Source organism: Pseudopipra pipra, chromosome 1, assembly GCF_036250125.1.
Source record: "Pseudopipra pipra isolate bDixPip1 chromosome 1, bDixPip1.hap1, whole genome shotgun sequence".
Taxonomy (NCBI): Eukaryota; Metazoa; Chordata; class Aves; order Passeriformes; family Pipridae; genus Pseudopipra; species Pseudopipra pipra.
In genome coordinates this window covers 126627644-126655230 of record NC_087549.1, presented here as the reverse complement: position 1 = coordinate 126655230, position 27587 = coordinate 126627644, and the positions used below count along the sequence as shown (strand labels likewise).

The 27587-nt window shown below is 36.2% G+C and overlaps 1 protein-coding gene across 9 annotated transcripts in view; it reads right to left on the bottom strand.

Annotated features, from left to right (window-relative positions):
• Positions 1-27587, bottom strand: part of DGKB (diacylglycerol kinase beta) — a 389503-nt gene that overhangs the window by 304333 nt on the left and 57583 nt on the right. For 8 of the 9 annotated variants that reach the window (XM_064676145.1, XM_064676132.1, XM_064676139.1 and 5 more), the window contains exon 2: positions 4145-4407. In XM_064676145.1, the coding sequence (XP_064532215.1) occupies positions 4145-4214 (70 nt within the window). In that variant the 5' untranslated portion in view covers positions 4215-4407. Of the gene's footprint in view, positions 1-4144; positions 4408-27587 lie in introns of those variants that run through there. The other variant, XM_064676179.1, reaches the window with a different exon arrangement.

Below are 27587 nucleotides of genomic sequence, written 5' to 3'. Positions count from 1 at the left end.
TGGAGAACTGATTCTCCTTTGCTGTTGAGTTATATTTATGGAAACTGAGAAAAGGTGGTATGTATTTCAAGCAAGAAATTTTACATTCAGGGTTTGTGTTCACCAAACAATATAGCTGGATAAAGCAGCAAACCATACTATAAATATGTGAAGAAGAAAAAGGGCAAAAAAGATGTGGTAGGAACTTCTCAAAGTGATACCAAGGACAGTACCTGCACACAGAGCTAGGGAGTGCGCCTTGTTTAACTGTACTTGCCAGAGTAGAGAGGCTATCATCAAGCTCAGAGAAGATTAATTAAAAGCAGAACTACTCTGAACTAGGGCCAAGTGTCTTTCAGTCAGAAAGTGGAAAGTACATGTCCCTCTCAGAGCACTAGAATCCACATGAGTTCATTAATGGGCTTTATACAGTGAAAGATCCAACCCCTACTCTGGTGACTAAAAAAAACTGGATTCAGACCTCTAAGTCCAAGACGGATACATAATATCCACACTCAATCAGCTACAGTTGTGCCCATACAACTCAACTCTGGATGTACTTTTAGCTTATTATCTGTGCAGTTTGTATCTTAATATAGTTGAAAATTTCTTTAAATGACTGAAGTCAATTGATGCTGAAGAGAGTAGCTCATCTAGATGCCTCATGAGTTCTGTTTCAGCATAAAGACGAGAAGAGTCACCCGTCTCTTAGAAGCTGGGTGGACCCATTCCTCTGTTCTCAGAAACTGTAACACTTGCAGGTGTGACTGATTTCAGCAAAACCTGGCAGCAAGTCTTCTTCATAAAACAGGTAGAAGTGAGACAGGATTGCTTCTAGATAGGGGAAAGATCAAGGATATGCTTTCAAACTGAGATTTAACCTCAAAACCCTCAAACCTAAATCCCTCACTCCTACAAGTATGCCCTGTCTGCTATGCAGGAGAATAGTCTGCGTTATCAGCTATACGGAATCCAAACTAAGGCTTTCAGATCTGCAAGGTCTGTGTGCTTATGCCCAGGACAGAGGCTGGGGCTGTCACATAGGCAAAATTCTATCTCACTCTGTAGCCAGCTTAGGCTGAGGGGATTCAGCTTCCAAAGGGAACTGCGACTATCAGCCATTAAGAGTATAATCAAGGGCACTGACATCCAAGGTAGGCAAGTTTTGGTAGACTATACTCTTTGTTCCAATACTCACATTAGGTCTGATTCAAATTAAAATACAGTTCATAAACATTGTACTTTTAAATTCAAGGCAGTGTATCTGTTCAAAATTTCCATAGTTAAAATAATGCAATTTAGGTAAGATTTACAAAGTAAAGTCTCTACACCAGAGCAAATGACACTCCTGCATATTGGCAGGTGAGTGGAAGACAAACCACTTTACTATGAATTCACTACTTATTCCAAAGTCCTTTGGTGAAACCTACTCCTTAGCACGAGGCAAGGCTGGGGACTCATCACTACCACTTGTTGGTGGGCAACTGCCACAAAGTCAAATCTCCCTACAGTGTTATCTTCTGACACACGTATCAGCCCTCCATTCTGAAGGAGACCCACTGGTACTTCAAATCCCACGCTGGAGAGAAATGAGCAATGCCTTTTTTTAAGAAATTGTTTGAGGGCTTTTGTTGTTTGGGGATTTTTTATTATTTTTATTTTCTTAAGTAAATCAAACTCTACCAAGTCACCAACTGAAATATGGTGCTTCTTCTGTTCACTATCTCGATATGTTCAACAAAGACAATGAAATATCAAAGAAATTCTAAATTCAAACTTCATGAAATTCCCCATAATCTAATTACTATTTAAGAATGAGTAAAGATATCTACTGTCACATTGTGTATCTCTGCATGTTACATTAAAATGTATCAAATTCAAATATATTAAACACAATTAAATATTTATTTTTTAAAATTGCATTTTAAGGTCTTAAGTCACACATTTAAAGATGTTGTAGTCATTTAGCTAAATTAAATTGGACAGCATAGAAATTCAAAATAAGGTCTATACCTAGGTTTTATTCCCTTGGCATTTTACATGAATATTTATATACGATTAACAATTTTTTTTCTAATTGCCTCAGAAATTGAACTGTTTATACACATCTTTGTGTCACATTTCACATTTTCAAACAACTAACACCCTTTTATTACAGAACAGCAGAGGAAGTATGAAAGACAACGTATCTTTATTTACACACACAAACCTGAACATAAATTCAGGCAACTTCCCCAAATACTTTATTCTGGTATCAACAGCTCTACTAAAGCAACGGCCCTGAACTATAATGTGTGCAAGAAGTCTTGGAGGAGCAAAGGGAAGCAAAATGAAAAGGAATATCTTAAATGCCTTTATTCCTCGCATGGAAGAGAACAAATATTTTAGCAAACGCAGCACTGGAGGCTTAAACTATAAGAATAAATGGAAATAAAAAAAACCCACATAACTATTCTATGTCTATGATGAATCTTCTAATTCTGGTATTGAAAAAAATATTGAAGAATAATTTTAAAATATTTTCCCAGGAAATATTAAATATTTTCAGAAGTAATTAAAAAAAAAACCCCAAACCTGCTCCATTATAGTTACTATTTTTTGGTGATGTAATTTAAAACAAACAAGCTTATTCATATCAAAAATGTGAAATGCAAAGTGTTCTTTGCAATGGTCTCTGAAAGCAGTGGATCATCAGCACAAAATTCAGATGTATTCTTTCTAAAATCCATGTAATTGGACTTTGTTTCCCTTTGTTTATTGTTTCTGTGTCACGTACAAATAAAAGAACTACTAAAAAGCATGGATATTTTCATTTCTCAGATTCATACCAGATTCTTAAGACCTTCTTTCAAACAGAAAATCCTAAGTGATTAAATACAATGTTTTATATTTCACTATGAAATGAGAAACAAAATAGCTTTTTGCCCAGTAACATCATTAAGGATTTAAAGCAGTATATGATACAAATTTCCTTCAAATCTATAGCTTATCATTTGAAATGAGAATGTGACATGGGGAGGAAACTCTTTAAGAAATAGAATACTTCAAGCTGCACAGCAACTGCTGTAGAAAACTGTGAGACTCAAATATACTTGTTCAAGAAAGCATAATTTAAATATTTCTACCTGATTTCTTTTTTTGTTGTTGTTAAATAACATTGCATTATATAAATTGTAATTCATGGTCTAACTTGATAACAAAAAAATATTATGAATCTCAATCACATTCCACTGGAATGTACTATTCAATAATAATCACATTATTAATTCTAATAATAATTTGATGATTATTCTGTTAGATGACTATACTGAAATACTATTAAGTATATGCTGTGATGCCATAGGCACAAAAACCCAAACGCAATCACCCATATTCATTTTACCTTATAAGCATATGTTTCCCTTAGTAATAAATCAATAACATTCATGAATCATATCAGATGTCCTCTGTTTTTAAAAACATAAATTTAGATTACTTGTCATACAGGAGAACTGCCTAAATGTTCTTCAACTTTTTCAGTTCATTTCTTATCAGGCTTCCGAACCATCTCCTAGTTTTGTCTTTCATGTTCAGTATCTGCTCTCCAAGCACATAATTCTGAGCCATTTAAGTTGCTCAAGAAACTGAAAGGACGTTTTGCCTGAGCAATAACTAAAGAACTGGATCTTCAGCTTAGAGAGATTTTTGTTTCTTGCTCTTTCACAGGACAACTCCTTCACATTGCTTATAGCATTTATTATCTTCATATTGGACACCTAGATGTGTTTCTCTTGGAATCTCCATGCTTCCTCTATGACTGAGCAAGTCTTCTTTTCAACTACAAACCCCACTCTAGTGGCCTACAAATTGTTATGGCAAATTGAGGCAAATTAAGGCAAAGTCTTAAAAATATGTTCTCCAAATACAGTCACATAACCCATAGTCAAGTCTATATGGTATCATACTGGAAAAATATCGTGCAGAAAAAATGTTACAGATTCCAACAGATTTTGTTCTTTCCTTTTAAAGAACATACCTTTTGGATTAAAAACATAAACATAAACTATAATTTAACCTCTTACTTGACAGTGAATAATATCAATAATATAACAATTTTATATTCTGCATTCAAAATATTCCTAATTTTTAATTAGCCATAAATCAAAATATTTTAAAAATTACTTACATTCTGCATATTTTTGAAGTTGAGAGAATTCTCCAGGGCTAAGGTTAACCCACTTCTCCTGGCTCGTCATATCGGCAGTAAAGGTCCTCGATATATATATATCAGTAGAATATTCCCTTTGACCCTGGTGATATAAACTCCATAAAGACTTTTAGCTTCAGTTCACAGTGTTTGGGGTGTGCAGAGACGGCATCAGTCTATGTGGATGAAGATTTTGGTGCTGGACTGTTCCAAATGCGTTGGTTCAGTGGCACGTTACAACACTGTTAAAAGATCAAATATTAGAACAATAAATACCAGTTTTCCTATGGGAATAATTGTCACTGATAAATACTTTCTGATACACAGTTTTGCTCAAAATCCTTCCATATGGTATTTGTCCATAAACAATTTTACACGTATTTCCAAATTCTCATCCCCCTTTCATGCAGTTTCTACCTCTGTAGAACAGACCTTACAAAAACAATGCATTAGCAACACCACTCCTGGAACAACAGGTAGGCTACTTTTCATCTAATTTTAGCCATCTGAAAGTCAGATACATCATTTGAGATTGTCATCTCAGGCACTCCCTTTAATCATCAGAGACAGGTGATCCAGACAGCAATTAATCCCTCCAGTTTCAACATAATCTTGAAATGTGATGAATTGCCTTCCTGTGGTATTTATCTTTTATTGATTACAGAGGTTGCCTAGAAGACAAGTTTAGACTAGAAAGCTAATTTTAGACTGTAAATGGAACCTCTTCATATGCCTAGCAATGTATCAATTATAAGGGTCAAATTACAAAAAGAGCAAAGAAAAAATTCAGACCAGAAGAGACTAACACAGTAATGGAAAGAGTGCTAAGGAAGAAGATGTTGGTAGCTAAAAAAGAACAGAAAAAGCACAAAGATGTCATAAAGAGGCAGAAAGGAAAAAAGCTAGGAACAGAAATATATAACACCCCCTCCCCCCAGAATAACCTAATCAGACAAGACCTTTATTCTTTTATTTTTTCTGTCTTACATACATAAGTATCATTCCTGGACAAATAAACTCACACAGGAAGATGCCTTAGTCCCAGAGAATGCTTTCATTGCTCTCAGGCCTTTCCTGATGAATTATTTGAATGCATGGACTACACTATGAGCAACTAAGGCTAACTATATACAACAACAATTGCTTTGTTTTTTAAAAATTTGTAACACAAGAGATTCCTATGCTCTTCATCTCCTCAAAGGAGGATAAATGATATGTTGGAAGACGTGGAAACACTGATTGAACAAATAACAAAAACTAACAGGAGCGTGGAGATTGGGATGAAAAAAAGTAACATTAATGGGGATAATGTTGGCCAAGTGCAAGGCACATCAGCCCTCAAACATCAGTGAATCAACATTAGTACCAGAAAAAGGACAGCTACTACACAAGCTAAGTGATATTCAGTAAGAAAAGCTATCATTCTGTATTGTGAACCTCAATCCTCATATTCATAACAAGAAAAAATAACTATGGTCAACGGGGCCATTTTAATCAAATTAGAGATGTTTCATTTCTGACAATTGATTAGATTGTATTGAAGACAGTTTTATTTCTTTAAATAGGTATATTTTTCTTATATTCTTGACAACTGATTAGATTTTACTGAATTCTTTTTTATATTTGCATGATTGATTTAATATAACCAAAATTTTCTACCACAATTTCATCCAGTTTTACTATTTGTTTCCTTAACTACATTAGCTTCATTATCTGCAACAGCTAGGCTCTACTGCCTAAAACTACTGTTGTAAGAAAAGGTATGTGACCTGAATGAGATGACAGCAAAAAATTTAGTACGGGGATAGCAGCTCACACGAAAGAAGATGTAGTTTGTGTGTAAAACAGCAGTTATCATGGAATAGATGACAGAATTTAAGGCTACATTTTTATACTGGAAAACTCCAAATGCAATTTCTGTCCTTTGAAAGGGAAGGCTGTGGGGATGTAGTGGAGCTAATTTGCCAGGTGTATTTGAGAATAGGAATGGGGAGGTAGGCAGTTCTCTGGGGATGGTTAGCTGGTCTTTGGCCTCCAGCCAGGTCCTGTACACCACCTCAGTGTGTGTGATGCAGGAATAAACAGAAACATAACAGGGAAGATCTTGGCAAAAGGAACTCTATAGGGGCTTCCTTTTTTCAGTTTCCTGTTAAGTTATGCTGAAGCAGAGTCCTAAATAAGGAAAAATCCCTGCATCCTTTAGTTTTTCAGAATTAAACTTTTTACAGAGACTTCTTTCCATTTTATATAGATAATATTGTATTTATAAGAAATCAAGAACAGTATATAGGTGCTGAGGACAAAAGCCATCAATGCCTATTTGTGTTACATGATGTTTACCATTTGTTAAGGTAAACGATGGAAGACCACCAATATACTATATAAATACCCTAACTTCTGTACAAAAAAATATTAATTTATATCACTTTTTCCAGTAGTGTTTAACATAAATGCATTTCTTTACACTTTATTTTATTGCTCTTTAAGTAGTCCAGGAAGGTCACACAGTAAGAAACCTATACATAAGTACATGAAGAGGAAAGCAGTTAACAGGGATGATACTATTACATAGAAAAAACAGAATGTTTAACTACAACAATAATCAAATGTGCTTGCTGGCAGGCAAAATAAAGATCAGCAGCTCTAAACAGACACACACAGTGATTTGACATGTTCATGCAGAGATAAATTACTCTGAAGAACACAATACAGCACACAGCTAAAATACATATGATGTCAGGTAGGGAGCTTTTCAGCAATCCTCTAAGAGTTTGACCTATTCTGGAAAACTCAGATCTATGCATACATTTTGCTAGTATACCCTTAGGCAAGATTCACAGTCCTCTCAAACAGACACAAAGCAGACCTTACAAATAAGAGAAATTAGAAACACTGCATTAATAAACTATTCATTTTATCACAAAAAGAAAAAACAAAATCTTCCTCCTCTATCTACTGACTATAATAAGTCTTAGAATTCCAGTCTCCTTTTTATAACATTTTCCTTTCAGGATTTGAGAGTTTATTAAGTGTTCTGTCAGGATTCCTACCATATACCCAAACTAGGAAGTAAAGCTCTGTTAAAAAACTACAAATCAAATCATTTAGCATTCAGCCAACAATGCTAACAAACAGATTTCCTGGAATTCCCCATGCCACTGAAATCCTCAGCTGCTCTGCAGAAGCCAGGCTGAGGAGAGAAGAGAAAGAATTATGCAGTGGAGAAAAAAATATAGAGGCACATCCCCTAAATGCCAACCTAACAATTCAAATCACCTCATTCCACCTCAGTACAGTCCTCACGGCAAGAAAAGAGGAGTTTTTGGAGACTACGGAGAAAAAAAATTACATCAGTCCCACCAGCAGTTTCAGCTTCAAACTTTGGCCCAAGGAAACACATCCAGCTTCTCAACCAACCCAACCCCCTCTGTTTCCTCCTGAAAGGCAGGAGAGCTTCTTCTGAGGTCCATCCTGGGGTTACAGCAAGTTTCCTTCCAGGGAAACTACAGTTTTCCACAACAGGCCTGATAAGTGATTTCTGCCTAAACAATAGGAATAAATAACACAGAATATTTTATACCTTAATTGGTATGGAGGCTGAAGCAATAATGCCTTTCAAGAACTTTGTTAGCTAGATCCTGTGATTTCAGCATGGGTGACATCACACATTTTCCAAAGGAGAATTTTTACATGTCAGATAACACATGCTTCCACATGTGCCTGAAACACTTTTCTCTGTTCTCCGCACAAAAACATGCTAGTAATCTCTAATTTCTTGGAAATGCAGGCATTATGTACAGATATACAAGACATATGTAGGTGTTCCTGCAATTCATTTTATACTTCGTAGAGAACAATGTCTGTAATGACAGAAATACTCAAAATTTGCATAGTTGAAAGTTTAGTAATGAAGAGTCTGATGGGCAAGAAATCTAAAGTATCTGCTAATCACCATTCTGGTTTTTTTACTCTCAAATACAGAAGTAGTGTAATTAATTATAATTGCTACTAGATTAATGGCATGGAGTAAAAAAAATGAGGGTCCATAACAAAACAACACTGCTTTTTATTATATGATTTGTGTATTTTACATAACAATATCCCTTGTTTTGCACCATATTTAGCATATAGTACAATTTTTTTTCAATTTAGCAAAAGATGTTTACTGATGTAAATTAACATAATTCTGAAATATAAACTATAAACATTGATACACTGAGATCAGTGACAATTTGCTTATCAAGCTGAAAGTCTCTCCCTTTAAAGGAGTGACCAGCACAACTCAAAAGCACACTTATTTTCCTGACTATTCCCAGGTGTAGTAGTCTGGGACATGTAAAAACAGCTATTTAAATTTTAATACAAAGATATGGACTGTATTCCTCAGAGAAGCAATTATTCAAATTCACTTCCTTGAATTATTTATATGGAATATATCGGTAAACACTGGGAACACATGCAACACAAGCCCCATCGTGGCATGATAAGCAAAATACTTGAATCTGAGAAAGTATTTCACTAGTGCTACAGCTTATGACAGTGAAAAATATTAGCAACAAAAGCTAAGCTTCGATAAAAACTGCTCAGAATGCAAGACAGCAACATTACTGAATATAGTTACTTACATTTAAAATACAGGCATACATTTTTGACTGTAATTTTTGCTTTACTCTGTTATGGTTTAGCCCAGCTGGCAAGCAAGTAGCATGCAGCCACTCACTCACTTATCCTGTGCCCCAGTGTGATGGGCTGGAGAATTCAGGAAAGAAAAAAAAAAAAAAGGTAAACCTCATGGATTGAGATACGACCAGTTTAATAATTGAAACAAAGTTGTTAAGAACAATAATGATAATGAAAAGGGAGATACCAAAAGGAGAGAGGGGAGAAAAACAAGTGATGCACAATACAATTGCTCACCTTAGCAGCAATCAGCCTCCCCTGGCCAGCTCATCCCTGAGCAGTGATCAGCCAATTTCTCCCAGTTCTCTCATAAGAGAGCATGACATTCCATGGTATGGAATATCCCTTTGGCCAGCTGCCCTGGCTATGCTCTTTCCCTTTTGCAGCTCCTCACTGGCAGAGCATGGGAAACTGAAGAGTCCTTGACTTAGGGTAAGCACTACTTAGCAACAACTAAACAGTGTATTACCAGCACAATTCTCATACTAAATCCAAAACACAGCACTGTACCAGCTGCTGAGAAGAAAACTAACTCTATCCTAGCCAAAACCAAGACACTCTTCCTGTACCTTAACTTCATCACATGATTTCTTTAAAAGCAACTTCTGACAGATCTTCAGTTTTCCAACTCCTAGGCTTGCTATTTCCAAGTTGCTACACTAATTACTTACCAAGTCAGAAGAACTACACTCAAATTTCTCAGTGATTTCTTCACTGAAAGAAATATTGAAATAAACAAAACCGAACATGAATCTGGGACAAGGAAATACCACAAAATATATGTACTGATGCATCATGAGTTCATAAAGTCTTTTTTCTTGCTTTAAATAGTATCACTGAATAAAGTAAAACTAAACTGACACCTTTTTTGACCAGAATTTAATTTATGCTTAGGAGAGAAATAGTACATAATTCAAAAAGCTCCACCAAGTGAGAGTCATGGAGCTGTTCCCAACATTAAAAACTTCTCAATAACTGTTTAGGAAGACAGATTTAAAAAGTAAAGACTCAAAAAAAGAAATTTGAGGAGTTACTCATCCTTTTTATTTTACAACGATGACTAAACAAGCAAATTTGTCCACAGGGCCATTAAAATTTGGTACCCCTTTTTTATGAGTAAATGATCACATTGTACTGAAACTGGGGGAGAGGGAAAAAAAAAAGAGAGAAAAAAAAATGTGACACCACCAAAAAGTGGAAAATAAACTGTTCAGGCAGAAAGACTTCTAGACAGTTGTATTTTGAAATTTATGAATTTAAAAAAATATACTATTTGAATATTAAAAGCCTTAAAAGAAGGTTGGATCACTAAGGCTTATGACTGATATTCTTTAATATACAGAACAAAGCAATCTGGGACAGAAAGCACTGGATTTGATAGGTATATATTTATGTAATCTGTAGTAAGTTCTCTGCAACAGAGCACATTAGGTTGTCCACTGGATGAGACAACCACTCTGATGAGAGGATTAATCAATCACTCAAACAATTCTTTTCATGTCATCCATTCCTGTTTCTACATATCCACCAAAACTCCTACAAAATCTAGAGCATTACAACAAACATCTTAGGGACAAACTCTGACTTCCAAATTATGTCTCTACCACCTTCCCCAGGAACACCAGCTCCAGGAGTGCATCCCTCAATGTGACCTCTACATAGATCTCCCCACAACCAGCACCACAAGTATCTGAGCCCCATATCAGTGGAGGTTAAGCTCTTTAACTATTTTCTGTCACATGTTCTTCCTCTTTTCTTTCTTTTCCCTCTCATGGGACAACCTGTAAATTCTGTCTAACAATTAACTTTTGTTGGCAATAAAATGCAGGGATTTCTTTGTTTAATTGTTGGACTTAATTAATCTCTCCATATTTAGGTGCTCTAGGGGTGATTACATTAGAGGAAAGCAAAGCTGAAAAGTGTAATTTACAATGGGGGAAGAATTCTGATGATTCTTAATTTCCTGGGGCACAAATTCCTATTTCATGCTCAGAAATAAGCCTTTGAAGAGATGTGCTTTAGTCTTGTGACAAAAATGTTCCACAGCGCTTGAGGAAAAGATTTGTTCACTGCTGTCCTAATTCAAATGCTTTATGCACTTTTAAAATAAACTGGGAACAAGGTGCTGGAATTCCTTTTAAATAACTTGTGAAAATATGAACCTGATTTAATCAACAGGAAAACTACAGATAATAGAGATCAGGTTAGCAGGCAGGTTAAAGGATTTCATAGCAGAAGTTCATTCTAGATTGTTTTATACTAGATGGATTTTTTTTTCCTTTTTTTTTTCTTTTTTCCCCCTAGGGAGAGAGCTGCATGGAGTTGATTAAATTATAGCAGACCTGGGATATGAATAGCTGGCGCTATGTCACTGTCCACTGGGATAGCATGGAGCCTTCTAGACAACTACAAATGGTTTCATATTTATTCATTAGCATTACTACAAAAGAGTTCAGTGATAGTGAGATACCAAACAGGATTTACTTCTCAACCATAAACATTGCCGGTTAAAACATCAGTCATTTTCTGTGCAATTCATTTTTACCATAGCTTTAAAAAGCAAAATAAAAACAATGTTTGATACACTTCCTTTTGTTTTCTTTCAAAATAAATAAACAAATACATCTAGCAAGGAAAGAAAAAAAATCCTTAGTCTGTTCTAAATATATTGTTTAGCCTTACATCAAAAAGATTATATTAGAATTATAAAAATTGTATTAGAATAAGGTAACTAATGAAAAGCTAGAAATCAAAGAAGGTGATAAAGTGAGGAAAGTAGAATAAATACACAAACACAAAAAGAAAATTCATTGTTGTTTCTCTATTTAAATTGTTGAAGAATTTCTCTTCAATGACAAAAAAAAGTATAATAAAATGGACGGCAGCTGGGTAACACAACATTTGTTCTTCTATAAGTGGAATAATTACATGATTCAATCTTCTGGACTCCACTCCCACACAGAACAGAGGTAGCAGATAAGAGAGCTGGTAATACTAATTAGAGATGTACCGCCCCCATGAATTTATATTCTTAACTTGAAAAGCAGCAGTACTAATTACAACCAATTGCAAAGCTGTATCTATTACAGTATTTCACACCTAAAGAAGCCTTTCTGCTTTCAGCCTGCAGTCAGTTCTGTCGGTTTTGTTAGTCTCTCAGCTGATGCACTGGGATGCACACACTGCATTTGATGCATTTCAAGTCAGCTCAAGTCCTTCTCAATTGTTTTATTTGCTTCGAACTTTATAATCCTACAAATTAACATTCAGAACATGCCTATATAACTATTTTGAGCCAACTGAAGGTCTAGTCAGTGAAACAAAGGTGTCTCAAACAGAAATGTTTAAAAGTTGTTTTACACTGATAACTAAAGGAGTTAAAAAATTGGCCTGCAGAACTTCCAAATGATCCTGAAAATTCATTCATCCTATAGCTGAAAATGGCAAAATTGCCTACAGACTTATGCCCAGTTTTCTATTACTAAGGAGAAATTATGAAGAAAAACCTTGTTAGTTATGAATAGGCACAAGCTTAAGTCACATTTCAACTTTCAATGGTTTTCAATATTTTTACCCTATAATTGCTTTATACAGCTCAGTCTGTACTTAGCAACTACTGTACTAGTTCTTCCATCTACTTGTACAAAGTCATCACTAAAGGTCTAGATGTTTTATGAGAAGACTGTATATGAAATATTTATATCACAGAGTTTGAATTCCATTGAAATCTTGTAAGACAGAATAATAAGACAATGGGGGGGGGGGGGAACCAAACCCCACGAGTAGATTTTTTTAGGGCTAAGAATTATTCTCTATTTTACCATTTTGAATTGATACATGAAAATTTTCAAATGAAGAAGTTTTCAAAAGTCCTTTGTGTGGTCTACTCTTATCAACATGGGATAAGAGTATCGGATGTACACGTATAACATTATTCTCTGAAGCGACCCGTGTAAAACTTGCTTTCATCAATTAGAGACCATGTGAATTTTAAAAACAGTTATGTTAATAGAAATCATAGAATCATAGAATGGCTGGGGTTGTAAGGGACCTTACAGGTCATCTAATCCCAAAGCCCCTGCCATGGGCAGGGACACCTTTCAATCGACCAGGTTGTTCAAAGCCTTATCCATCCTGCCCTTGAACACTCACAGGGATGGGGTATGCACAACTTTTCTGGGCAACCTGTTCCAGCACCTCACCACCCTCACAGTTCAGAATCTCTGTTTAACTGTACTAAATGATTTTTTATGAGTCATTCCTTTCACTTGCCCTGTATTAAAACATGCACAACTGAATTCTTCTAAATATGAAATAAGCCTAAAAAAGTTTGGTCTGCCTGTATCCTCTTTATATCACAAGAATATCATAGCTATGTAATCTGTAAGTCACTCAGTTTCTTAAGGTCATCCTATTTTGGTATAGCTTATGACATTAAAAAAAAAAGAGAAAATTTATACTATTTGTTATTTAAAACCATTCCATAAGTTCTTTTTCCAAAGGTTGTACTTGAGATGATAAAGTCATACTTACTAATGAAACAGAAATTTTATCTTCTGAGAACATTCATCAGCAATCACCTAAAGCCTCATAAACTCTCTATCCTCAAAAATATAAAATTCATTTAAAATTAACTTGTTTATATGTTCCAATTGATATTACTGAACTCCTGCAACTTTCATAATTAACTATTTTTGCTAATGTTTGCAGTAAACCAAAAGACAGCTACCCCTCTGTTTTCTCATTTCAGGCATGCCAAGTAATATATGATGTTTTACCCAAGAAAAAATGACTTAGCCACAAGAAGAAAAAGCAAACAAACAAAAATCACCACAGAGAAAGGTCATGCATATCAGGTGATGTGCATCCATACAAATCTGCGACTCCAAATTTGAGATACTATTGTTTACACTCAGCTGCTTAGACTGCACAGGCAGAAATCCCAGACCTGAGCTGAACTGAACTGGGCAACTGGGACTACGCAGCCTGGGCACTATGCTGCTTTTCTGACCCAAATAGGTGTCTACACTCTGATGTTTGACAGTGCCTAAACACACTTCATTTTCCTGCTCTTTCTTTACAGGCTGGCTTGACCAATGGAACAGATGAAAAATGTCAAGTAACTACTAATTATATTGTTATTATGTGCTTGTATTATAAAGCAGAAACTGATTTACATACTAGAAGGAAGGAATACCATCCAGAAAGACCTTGAGAGGCTTAAGAGATGTGTCTGTGCAAATGCATCAAGTTCAACAAGGCCAAGTGCAAGGTTGGGGCAGTTCCAGGCACAAATACAGGCTGGGCAAAGAATAGATCAAGACTAGCTCTTGGGAGTGTTCGTGGATGAGAAGCTTGACATGACTGACAGCGTGTGCTTGCAGCCCAGAAAGCCACAACCATATCCTGGGCTGCATCAAAAGAAGTGTGGCCAGCAGGTCCAGGGAGGTTATTCTCTCCCTCTGCTCTGCTCTTACGAGACCCCATCTGGAGTGCTGTGTCCTGCTCTGGGGCCCCAAACACAAAAGGACATGGACCTACTGCAGTAAGTCCAGAGAAGAGCCATTAGATGATTAGAGGTTTGGAGCACCTCTCCCATGAAGACAGGCTGAAAGAGCTGGGGTTTTTGGTTGGAGAAGGCTCCAGGGAGACCATGCAGCAGCCTTCAAGTAGCTAAAGGGGTCCTACAAGAAAGCCAAAGACGGACTTTTTACAAGGGTGGGTAATGATAGCACAAGGGGAACTTGTCCTGTCACTACAAGGGGGACTTTAAACTGACAGAAAGCAGGTTTAGATAGATATTGGGAAGAAATTCTTTACAGTGAAGGTGGTGAAGCACTAGAACAGATTGCACAGTGAGGTGATGGATGTCACATCCCTAGGAACATTCAAGGCCAGGCTGGATGGGACTTTGGAGCCACCTGGTCTAGTGGAAGGGTCTCTGCTCATGGTTTGGGGAGGTGGGGGTTGGGTGTTTGAAACTACATAGCCTTTAAGGTCCTTTCCGACTTATACCATTCAGTGATTCTATGACTACATCAGAGACAGTACAGCAAACACAACAGTACAGACCTGCTAACTTTTAAGTACAAGGACCAGAAAATATCAAATGAGAAATATCCCAATTTAAAGAAAAGAAGTGGAGAACTTAAATTCCTACAAAATAATACAGATCTAGTGCTGAATTTTAAAAAGTGGCTAAGTATCAACTGGCATTAATTATTGCATTTCAAATTCACTAGACACAGTGAAACATTTGTTCTTAAATAATTTGCTCGCTATCACACAGGAAGCATGTGTGGAAAAGTCAGGAACTGAACTGAGATTTGTAATTGAGTATATTTAAACATAAACAGTGATAATTTATGCAAGTCAATAAGACAGTTCTACTTCTTACCAGCTTTATTTTTGTCTATCCTATCAAGTTGGAATTGGTAAATTTAAGTCTAAATGCCTAAAAATGTATTTAATAACTTAAAATAAAGTTGTAAATTATAAAAATTATTTCATTACCCAAGCCACATAATTTTATTAAAATTCTCTGTCTCTCATATACAGCCAGCTCTAGTCAATATACCGTTAATTAAAACAAGAAGTAGTTAAAAGGAAATAGATACTTCTGATGAAACCTTGTCACTTACAGATTTAACTACATATACACAATAATAACACCATTCCAGAAATCTGAGGCTCTTTTTAGATTACTTAAGAGTTGTACTGTGGTTTGCCTCAGGGTCCTGGTTTTCCAGTCACTCATGTTGGTTAGAAAATGTCACGGCTCCCATCCAGTTCCAGTGGCTCCATCCCTTTTCTACAGATTTGGGCCAGCACAGGCCAAGCAAGCCCTGTCCAAAATGGTGGTAGGAGGAGGTGTCCAGGACCTGAGCCTACATCCCAAGGACCAGAAACACTCCTAATGTACCCACTCCTTTGTCCCAGCAAAAGAATCCTAAGTTCAAGGAAGATGGAAACTCTGAGCAATGTGCCAAAAACAAATACAGATCATCTAGTCTTGAATCTAAATTCCTGTGTTGTCTTCCCCCTTAAGAGAAGAAAAGGTGTGTACCCGAAGACGAGTAAAGAGAAATCATGAAAAAGCTGCTGCTACTTGGAATACAAAACTGCAAAATGCCAAATCCTCTGCTTTCACAAGCAAGTGACAATTCAGTGTCTTTAGCCTTTTTTAGACTTTGGCCTTCTCAGATACACAAAAGATTATTCAAGAGATTATTACAGATGTCTCACGTCCGTTAGCAGTTTCCAGTCCTCAAGGTTCCCAGGCACAAATTATATCACTAGATTTAGCTTACATTTCTTGAATTGGCACAGCTAAAATAAGCAGGCTATTTCTTTTGGCATCTTAGAAGAATTAAAAACATAGATTTAGTATACCTACAAAATTCGCTGTAAAATATCCTGTTGCAAATACATGTACAGCATATTTTTATGTTTCCTATTTCCATTTCTCTTTGAGATAAGTATACCAAACATAAATGCTATGCTATCTTGTTAGTATTTTAGAAACCTACCTATGATACAGGTGAAATTATGAACACACATATTTCAGTAAAGAATACATCAGAATATTCTGATTAAAATACATAATCTCATGTTCTTTTGCATATTTCTCCCTATTTTAATTATTCACAAAATTTATCTAGCCCTTTTAATAACAGGTATCACCTATAATGGCAGCAGACCTCCTACAATAGTGTCACTTAATTAATTACTAAGTCCTACTTGGCACAGATAATAGATGAGATAAATACTTCCACTGATTACTTGTGAACCAGAAATCTAAAGTATTTCTATTTTGATATCTATGCTGTATTCCTTTAGGGCCTTAAAATCTATATGTATAAACTAAAAAGTTCCAGTAAACTATATTAACAAAAAAATGTATATTCTTTTTCTGCCAAAAAGTTCAACAGGAGAGAGATCGAACATGTCTTCTTGACAGTCATAATTCCAGATAATATTGTATTTATTGATGTTTAAAATTTTAGTTATACAAACTTTTCCTGAAGAGTCAGAGCAGTTACTGTACTAGCACTTTCAAAATACTCCAAGAGCCCCAAAATACTTTACTGAAAATAGCGGGCTTGCTTGCTTGGCAGAGTTACGCATATTTTTCAGATCTATCAAATGCTGCAAAAACACATGTCTTCTCTTTTATGGGACATCACGATTGCTCCATTTGTGGTAAATTTGCCCTGGGACACAGCATTTTACAAAGAAAATTGCATTACAATGGCCCACATCATGCCATCTGTTTTAAGAACTCTCCAGTGATTTCTATGGAGAATAGTCTTCAAAAATAAATGGAACAACATGTCTCAAAGTACTTTTTTTACCTAACTTAAATACTTTTCATGAAAAATATTTTGAAAAATTTAGAAAGCTGTACCATTACCATTAAGTTATCCCCTTGATCTTCAGCTATTCCCAAATGGGTGAGAAGGGTTCATGGACTGACAGTAATGCATGGAAGACAACTCCATGGCTGCAGAGCTGGTAAGGATCCCTGTGATGCAGGGGCTGCATGGGGAGTCCTAGCTTTCCCAGAAGACAAGTCCTGCTGGTTCCCTTCCCTTCCACTCACACTCCCATCAGTAATACTCTGTGCCACAGGTACCAGGCAATGCTGTCGCAGCAGCAGAACAGCCAACAGCATCATCCATATCAGCAAAACCAAGCAGGCACAGGGGCAAGGACCTAGTGAGGCCAGGTGGCCATGAGCAAAAAGTTTAGAATCTGACAGTTTAACATTACCCTCACATTTGAAGGTCATCTCAGTCCTTACAAAGATACACCAGAAACAGTGCAGATGCCACAGGCATACAAAGGACCACAGGCTGGGGGGAGGGAGTTGGACCTTTCTTTTAGTCTGTCAACACTGTGAATAAACTTCATCATGCCAAATACCTTAGATGCACTTCACCTGCTCTACAGAATATCAAGAAAGGAAAAAAATATTGTTATGTCTTGTTATTCTCTCTTTCAAGACCATTTCTCTGACACAAAGTGCAACTATAAATTTTAACTCTGCAAAAACACCGTGACTTTCCCTGTTTATTTAGTTTTAAAAACGAGATCTCTGTAAAACACCAAAGTAAGCATAAAGTTCTGCTTTAAATCCAAAACAAATACTTTATTTTAGGAAGCATACTATCCCTATTTACACTGCACCAGAGCTGTTATTTTACAAGATACACAAAGGAACATCCTCAGAAATTCCCTGGTGAAGTCATCTGAAACCCCTTTCAAAAGAATAATAACCTTCTGCATCAGTACAGCTTCATATTATCTCATGTCTGACTTACAATTAGGACAAAAGCTTCTATGAACTTCATTAAATTTCTATTATCTAAGAATTCCAATGTTTTCACAGCATAACCAATGCTCTAGACTATTAGTATTTGTTAGTCAAATTTTATAGACACTAATTCTAAAATACCCAAGAGGCAAACTGAATCTAACCCCCCACCCTCCTCACAGCACACGTGGGGTGTCATTGGTTTTGCAAAACAACTTCTTATGGGTGATCTAGGTTTTGGATTGGTTTGATCTGGGTTTGTTTGAATATGAATGATGTAAGGGAGCATTTTTTTTTAATATTTAGAATGGCTTTAGTCATGCAGATGATGTGCCTGTCAAAATAGGTCCAAACTGGAACACTAGCAACAAAAAAAAGGTGAAATGCAAAACATCATAAAAAATTTGTAACAATTTGATATGAAATCACAGCAATTGTAACATCAACATGAAGACATCTTTCTTTCCCTTGCCGAAAAACCTTTTATCCTCTGGACACCTCCCAGTCATCAGTTCCAACTCATCCTTGATCCCAGTGTGCTTCTTCTGAGCATCATTTCACACCTCTCTAACTGGATGTTGCTCACTCACCACAACATTTTGTTTGGGCTCTGGAATTCACCGAGGGCTTAGTTTATGCCTTCAAAAATAAAATTCCTTGCTCTACCCATTCCAAAGCCACAGCACATTGCCTCACCCACTGACTGTGAGCTGTCCTGCTCCTCTCACCCTTCTTGACTCTTCTACCTCCCAGTCTCACATTCTTGCCTGAAGAGGACCTATCAAGCACAACAGGACCTATCAGCAGCCGCAGTTTTCCTGCTCTACCTGAACAGGATAAGTTCACCATGTTTCCACTCAGGTCAAGAGGTTCTCCTAAAAAACACAACGGCATTTCCAGAGAACCTCTCAAACATGCACAATCATTTACCAGTGTGTTTTCATCTACCAGGAAAATTATTCTAAATATCTCACTCATGCATACACACACAAAAGGGGGGGGGGGGGGGGGGAGGAAAGGGAGACAGTGACAGATTTTATTTGATTGTGTCTGGTTATTCCTACCGACTTTTTCTTTTGCTTTACTCTGGCAGTCAATCTGTTATCTGCTCTCACAAACCATCCTTAGCAGTTGCACTTTGGATCTCTGAAGAAGAAATCCTCAGAGTGCAATTTATACAATAATACAGTCCATTCCTTCATTTGAGAAGCAAAGACTCATTCAACTCTGAGCATCTTTGCCTAGGACCTGCTCGCTCTTATACAATGTAAATTTTAGCCACAGCACTCGGTAAATAGGAGAGCAGACTGACTTTTCATATATCACTAACCGTTGTAATCATCCCAAGTAGAAAAGTAAATATTTTGATATGGAAATACACCCAATCAGTTCTGAAAGAAAATGCAAATCAAGTGTGACTGTGCATATGACAACCCTGTCAGTGCCTGCCCACTGGTAACAGAATACCAGCAAACTGCCTACTCCCTATATCATGACTGTAGGAACCAAACCAGATGTCTACAAAAATCAAAAGAAAAAATACACAACTAAGTCAAACACATGAAAGCATCCTCAATTTTTACCGGAATTCCATTTCAGAAGGGGAGGGGGGTAAGAAACCTCTTGCCACCTCTTCATGGCAATAATTATTTGGGAAAAAATAAATTATAATACTTTCTCTCTTTTTCCCCTTCATTTCCTAGACACACCAGTTCTCTCCAGCTGCCCCAAGTTCTTGGGACATGGATGGCCGGACACACACACACAACCCCCCCAAAAACAAACAACAACAATGACAAAAATTAAAGAAACAACAACAAAAAAACCCCAAAAAAACCCCAAAACAAACAAACAAACAAAAACAAACAAACAAAAAACACCAAACCCAATAAAATTGCTGACTTGTGGAGCAAAAATTCAGTTTCTCTCTGCTGCAGTTGCCTCCACCATAGTCACCACTAGCAGTGCCTTATCACCATTTGAGATCAGCCCAAGTAGGTCCCACCTTCACAATTCCTCCCCAGAGTGCATTATCAACATCCAGTGGAAAAGAAAAACAGAAACAAGTCAAGGACATGGCAAGTTAAGAGGTAGCAGCAGAGATGTAAAAAACAAGGCTGCAGTGACAGTTAGAAGATGCTAAGATGGGGTATAAGACTAACATGATTAGAACTTTCCTCAGCTGCTCTTTTGGTAGACTGTTTTAGGAAATGTAACAGGAATTTTTTCAAAAATGCTATAAAAAAGAACAGGCAATAAGAGGAGTACCTCAAAGCTAAGTTCATTTCTGATGCACATTTCACTGACTCTATGATTTTCTGGTGTAGGAAGAGGTTTACACACACATTAACATTTTTATTTTACAAGACTTAGTTCTATGTATAACTGAATATGTATTTTCATGTAGCAAAAGAAATATATAATTGTTGCTAAAGAATTGCCTAGATTATATTAGTATGTTTCCATATTTCTAAGACTCTTATCATCCTGGCTCAACCGAAAAAAAACTACTGTACAATGCACAGCTGACTATCAGTATAGAGCAGTATACAGAAACAAGTGATCTAGGGCAGAGGGCTCTATCTGGAGCCTCATGACTGGAATTTTAATTTGCTAAAAATTAATGTATATAATTTACATATTTCTAGAAAGCAGAATTAAAAACAAATTAAAGACAAATACAAAAATAATAAAAAAAAATTCAAGTATATTTTTCTTGTATTAAAAGTAAAAAGAATTTATATTATATCCACACCTGCACATCCATTTTCTTCTATGTGCAAGTCCATTATGAGAAAAATCACCTGAAGACCTGAAGGTTACAAAACTAATCAAATATCCACCCATCTTCATTCATTTTGGAGAACTGAAACTAGGTGTCATGACTGCAGTGGGGCAGTTCAAATAGAGCTCACTAACAATTCCCATGTTACCAATTGCAAATTGCTCAACTGAAGCCTCCCTGGCATGATCTTCACACAAGTGAAATCCCCACATATGTCAGCAGGAGCTCCACATGCAGGAGGAAGGTCATTGACAGTTCCAGAGGCATAAATTCATCATGGTCTAACGTAACTCCCTCAGCATATGAGTAGGTTAGAAGCTGTCTGCATATGCTTTCCATGCATCTGCTATGGGGGCCATGACACAAATACAGTTTAGAGAAAACACACAGAAAATAAACCCACAATACCAGAGGTCACACCTCAGTAGTAAGCATTATGATGCATTAATTTTAAACTATATATCACTTTTTCATCAAAGCTTCAAAGTTTAAGAAACACTGCTCATATCTCAATATATTCAAAACAAGTAGACTTTAAAAGGAGTAGTAAGTAACAGGAGTCTGACAGCATCAGCCTTCCTCATTTACCATTTCCTTGCTTTATCATATTCACCTTCTTAAGTTCAAATCTACAGACTAATACAGTCATTTGATAGCATTCAGTATTCATTTATATTACTAGCCCAGGACATTTCAGTGGTTATTACTAAATACATACCTTCCTAAGCTAAAATTGCTTGGATTTCTTGTAAATTCTTTTTCTGTACACCTAATGGAGGTACCAGTCTATCTCATTAGGTCAGACTAGCTATGAAATACCAGACAATATTTATCTTAGATTCATATAACATGTCACAGAAGTTTAACTCCTACTAAAAGGATTAAATGTGACACTATATACTTTATTGTATACAAGCATTATAAAAAGTGATGAGTAGTTCATACAGAATACTTTATGGGAAATATATTGTTTTCAATTAAGTGTGATCACCAAATTCACAAAAGTACAATTCTCAGAAACAGACTCCCAGTGTGAATAGTCACACAAATTAAGATGTAATATTGTCCCCACCTTCTTCCATATTTAAATTTAGAAAATCAGTCCTTCAAAAATTATGACAGTAACTCCTTCACTTAAGTATCTTCACAGATGAGCACAGAAAACATACAAATATGACCAAACTATTATATTTTATTCTAAACTAAAACTACTGCAGTATTTTGTCCTCTTTCTTCTTGTAGCATTATTGTTTTAATGACTTAGTTTTGTATTATAAACCTTAAGTTATGTTTTAGACTGCTTGGAGACATTCTGTGGCTTCTGGTAAGGGTGTGCAAAATTGATGCTCGGTGAATTCCAATCTGCGTGAAGCGTCTAATGACATGTTTCCTGAGGCTCTAAATGCCTAGACATAATGGTCCATGTGACCCACTCAAGCTCCATGTTCCCATTGCTGTATTAAAAGAGGATGAACATTATGTTGATTTTTTTTAAATAATATCAATGATATTGTCATATAAAGTCAATTATTTATTAGTAATACATACACACACATAGAACCAGTTACTTACAAAGTTCACTGCTGTTGGACATATGATCTAGATAAAAACTGTGTTTCTGTCGTGTTTTGGACTTCATTTAGATCTAATTTGATGCCAGCTAGGGTTAGTCACTTGGTTAGGAACTGTTTCTCTAACTGCCACCTCAAAACTTCAATTCCTGTAAGTAACTATACTGTAATAGACACTTTCTGACAACTACAAATTTAATCCCATTCACAACATCCAGGAATGGCATATTCAACATGTAGTCAATATAAATTTATATAGAAGGTATGCATTCATTCATGGCTAGGCTTTGCGAACGAAGATTTGGGAAGGGCTCTACCCACGTTTGTTACAAGCACGCCAGTGGCTAAAAAGGCAAATACAAGACAGGCACACCCGGTTGCAAAAGGCACAGCAGAAAGACTCCTTAGGTGGTATATTCTGCAAGGCACAAGTCTTTCTGCGTTGTCTTTTCTCCTCAAGAGTGATCCTGCGTGCTTTCCCAAAAGCATCGGCAGTGTTATGGATAGTGTGTCTCCAAACCTTCCGATTGGAGGCCAGAGTAGACCAGTTACGTTGATCAATATGGCCAAGACTGAGATGTTGTTTCAGGGAGTCCTTCTATCTTCTCTTTGGGGCTCTTCTCTTGCGGCTGCCAGTGGCAAGTTCACCATAAAGCAAGATCTTAGGGAGGCGGTGGTCCTTCATCCTTGAGACGTGTCCTGCCCAGCACAGCTGTGTTCTCAGCAACATGGCCTCAATACTTGTGACTACTGCTTGCTCTAGAATAGATGTATTGGTCACATAATCTGACCAGTGGATGTTTAGGATTGTACAGAGACAGAGTTGATGGAAGCGTTCTAGGAGTCGCAGGTGGTGGTGGCAGATGACCCATGATTCGGAACCATATAAGAGAGTAGACAGCACAATGGCTCTGTAAACACTGATCTTTGTGCTTTTCTTCAAGTGTTTATTTCACCAAACTCTTTTATGAAGCTTTCCAAAGGCACTGTATGCCTTTGCTACCCTGTTGTCTATCTCTCCATCAATCTTACCATCCGAGGAGATGAGGCTACCTAGGTAATTAAACTGCTGGACTGATCTGAGCTCTGATTCACCAATGGTGAATAGAAGGTATGCATTCTTATATGTACACACCCACGCTGTTAAGTAACATAATCCAAGTACCTATTTATTATGCAGCAGAATATTTTGTATTAGGTTAAGGTTAGAAGACTAGCAAACAGAAAAACAACAAAAAATCTAAACATTTCAAAAATATTTTTAAAACATTTTTATTTCTAATAATTCTTTAAATTAGTACATTTATGCAAGAGGTGTGATACATTAGACTGTTATGAAGTATATCTTTTAAATAAAGTTCACTGTGTATTTTATTCACAAAGAAAAACAACCTTTTTCCAATGGATTATCAAGTCATTATTCTAGTTGTTAAACCCATACCAATGAAATATTTAACACAGACACTGTAATGTTTTTAAGGATAGATACAGGAAAGGTTTAGAGAGCTGAAGCAGAATTTAGATATAATATAGGTATTAAATCCTGCAATAGGCTGACTCTCCTTTCTCTTCCTTGCTAAAGCTATCCTCCACTTCCCATTGGAATAGTTCAGCATTGATGAATCCAAAGTAAAGCATATAGAAAAAAAATTTCTAGCAATACACTTGAAGTGATGAGCAGTGAGCTCATCAGTGATGAATTATCACTCAGAAATAAAATAAAATTATGGAATTATAATTAGCAAACATCAGATCAGTGCTTAATGGAATTAAAAATAAAAGTATTTGGAAAGAAACAGAGAATAAAACAATTTATTTCACTGTATAGGTCCCTGATATGCTTGCATTCTAAACGACACAGAGTATTTTGGATTTTCAAACTGATTACAACAGAACTGGAAGAAGAGGACAAAAAAAGATGGAGCAACCTGATTATAAAGAGTAAACAAGAATTCTTCCAGCTTCAAAATGCAACAATGGGCTATCGCAGATATCTGTAAAATAAAAATCTGTATAGAGTGTTGGAGCCTGGGGGAATGCTCTGGAGATGCTCAGCCTATTGTTATATTCTTCCCTTGATAATCACTGTGAAGAGACATCATACTAGTCCAGACAGACTTCAGTAAAGCAATCCTTATGCTTCTAAGAAGAGGTATGAAGAATGATCCCATTCCCCTGCCCTACTAATAGTGCCTCATCTTGATATGGATATAAATAAGCCACAGGGAAATTTAAGGACAATGTACAGAATATGACTCCACCAGAAAAAAAAAAAAAAAGTCCAGACAAACTGGTTAATAGTAAATATTTTCCTCTGAATAAAAAAAAAATAAAGGTAAATGCTACAATATTTACACACTCTGTAGTGTAGGTGTTCACTTGCCACATATATGAAACATGCTTCCCACAAACAAAAGGGGCATACAAACAAAAGATTTTAGTGGCAATATGTATAGTTTTCAAAAATAACTATATAATAACTAATGGAAACATCCCTTTTAGTTGTAATTGTGCAGCTGTCATTTACAGAATCCAACTGCAGTTATATTAAGGAATGTAATCTGCATTATCAACTCTTCAAAAGAATACATCTACTATGCATAAGATTCTTCTCCATGATAAACTTCATGACAGTATTTAGGGTCTTCATCATGCTGTTTACATCAACTATAAGGTTTTTAAGAGTATTATGAGGCTTTTAAATTATTAAAACAGAAAGGTTATTCCATTGTGAACTGTCTTTCTTTCCCTCCCCTTCTTGAATTCCATTAGGCTATCTTAAAAAAGAAAGATTCAGTAGAATTTGTGTTAAATCTGCAGAAACAATGACAACATTGTTGAAGACAAGGTAAGACTAAGTATTATCTTCCCTTCTACAACACCCACAGGTTGAAAATCATCACCACATCTGTTCTGTCTTCAGTTGTTTGATTATTGAATAGCCTAAAATCTCTCCAAAGTTTGTGCTTTGCAAAAGGAACTTTTCTTTAAACAGCCTCACTATTTCTTGCATATCCCTAAAACATTTAAATGGATGTAGTAGATACTGGGTTTAAATTTTTGAAACATTTAGGTTCTATAAAGAAAGTATACATACAGGCTCGATACACCTACAGAGGTGTCAACATGTCTCTCAAACACAGAATTGAATGAAAATCAATTTTTAGATCAACATGTAATAATGATCTACATGGGTGATTCATATTAATATGTTAATATGAAACAGTTACCAGCATGCATGTTGATATGAAAATACAATGTTCAGCAACAAGATCTTCATATTGGCATACATGCATCAAGTTCCCTGGGGAGGAACAGCATTTGATTCCTTCATGGGTTAATAATTTGCTCATAACTTAAAGAGATGGCACCTGCTCTGCCAAATACATATTTGCATTTCCAAAGAATGAGAGCAGTCAACAAGACAAGGGGAGGAGTAATGAAACTTTTCCTGAATAAATGAAAGAACTCTACATGGGGAAGCAATGAAACATTTGAATCTGAATGAAAACTGCAGAAGATGCCAAGAAATATGTACAAGAATTGGCAAACTTTTCCTGCTTCTGATGCTCTCCAGTGAAAGTTGGCCAGGAATGTAAATAATGCAAGACAAATCGGAGCTTGACCTCATAGCAAATCTAAGGAGTTGCACCTTGTCAGAATATATAGAAGATTTTGATCTGATTTTAGTACAAATAAAGCAAGAATGTCTTTCAGTTCTACAAATGCTGTCATTGTAAGTCCATGTTCCACAGTAGTTTACTTTGGATTTTGGATTCTGAAAAGAATGCTTTTATTTAATTTTACTTTAAGATAGCAGATGAATTAAGGATGAACTACAGAAGTTTTCAGGGTTTCTCAATGATGAAAGCATTATTCCACCCCATAGCAGTGGTTATCCTTTTAGCTAGGGTCCTGGACTAATCATGCAGAATTCACTGTTTCAATACATCAGTAGATTAGGATACTGAAAGGGTAAGAAGTCAGCTCTTTCTCTAGCTGGACAGCATTTTGAGAGTCACTAATGTAGGACCCAAAATGAAAAAGCTTCACTGAGTGACCACAGTTGATCAGGCATGTACCCTGGACTTAGATAAGGTCAGAGGGAGTATGGTCCAAACTCTGAAGGAGTGCTCTTAAAAGTATAAGATCTTTTGTATGTCTCATATTTTATTTTTAGTTTCCTCTACAGCTATCTGTTCGGTTAACTACATTGAAATATGACTATGTTACTGTTTGTTGGAAAAATGTAGTTGTGAGATTCTACAAATTCTTCTGTCATTGACAGATGAGCTACCCTGACCTCATTAGCTCAACAGACCTGAATAAGAACACACGAAAATCCTTAGTAGAGACTTGAGCTTCCCCTTGTTCATTGGAGAAGCCACTAGATATAAGTACTGGATCAGCTATCAAGATTATTTTTCTCAACAGCAACAGAAATAGGTAAAAATCACAACATTGGTGTACTGTGCAATACAGGGTAGAAAAATAAATTATTGAATACTCATGTAAGCTGGCTTTGTTTTCTCTAAATAGGCACCCAGGAACTACAGTCTGTGACAGAACATAAAGTTTTTCTACAAGTTACTATTTTGAATTCACAAAGGCAAAAGATTTTGTAACTGGATACGATATTTTACTACTTGCGGAACACAAAGTAACCACTTGGCATTTTAAATTTAAAGAGGAAGTAAAAGAATATTCTTATCAGAGTAATCTACTGCTTTTAACAACACCTAATCTTCAAAGCTGGGCATTTCCCCAGATTCTTCCAGCCATTCTACTTTTATGAAGTAACAGTTGTGTCAACAGCACTAAGCCTAACAAAGGGCAATACAGTTCTATACCTCTGTTTTATAAAAGATAACATGGTTTAGGAGGTTTGAGTTCTTTGACATAGAAGTTATCAGCCTGTTTAAACACAAACATTGTCATTAGTGTTTAAAAAAAAAAAAACCAGGCAAAATGACCCACTGCCCCTCCTGAGCAGAAGTCATTGCAGTACTACACAATTTTAAATTTACAACAGCATATGATGATAAACCTGGTCACAGATGTAGTAGTTTT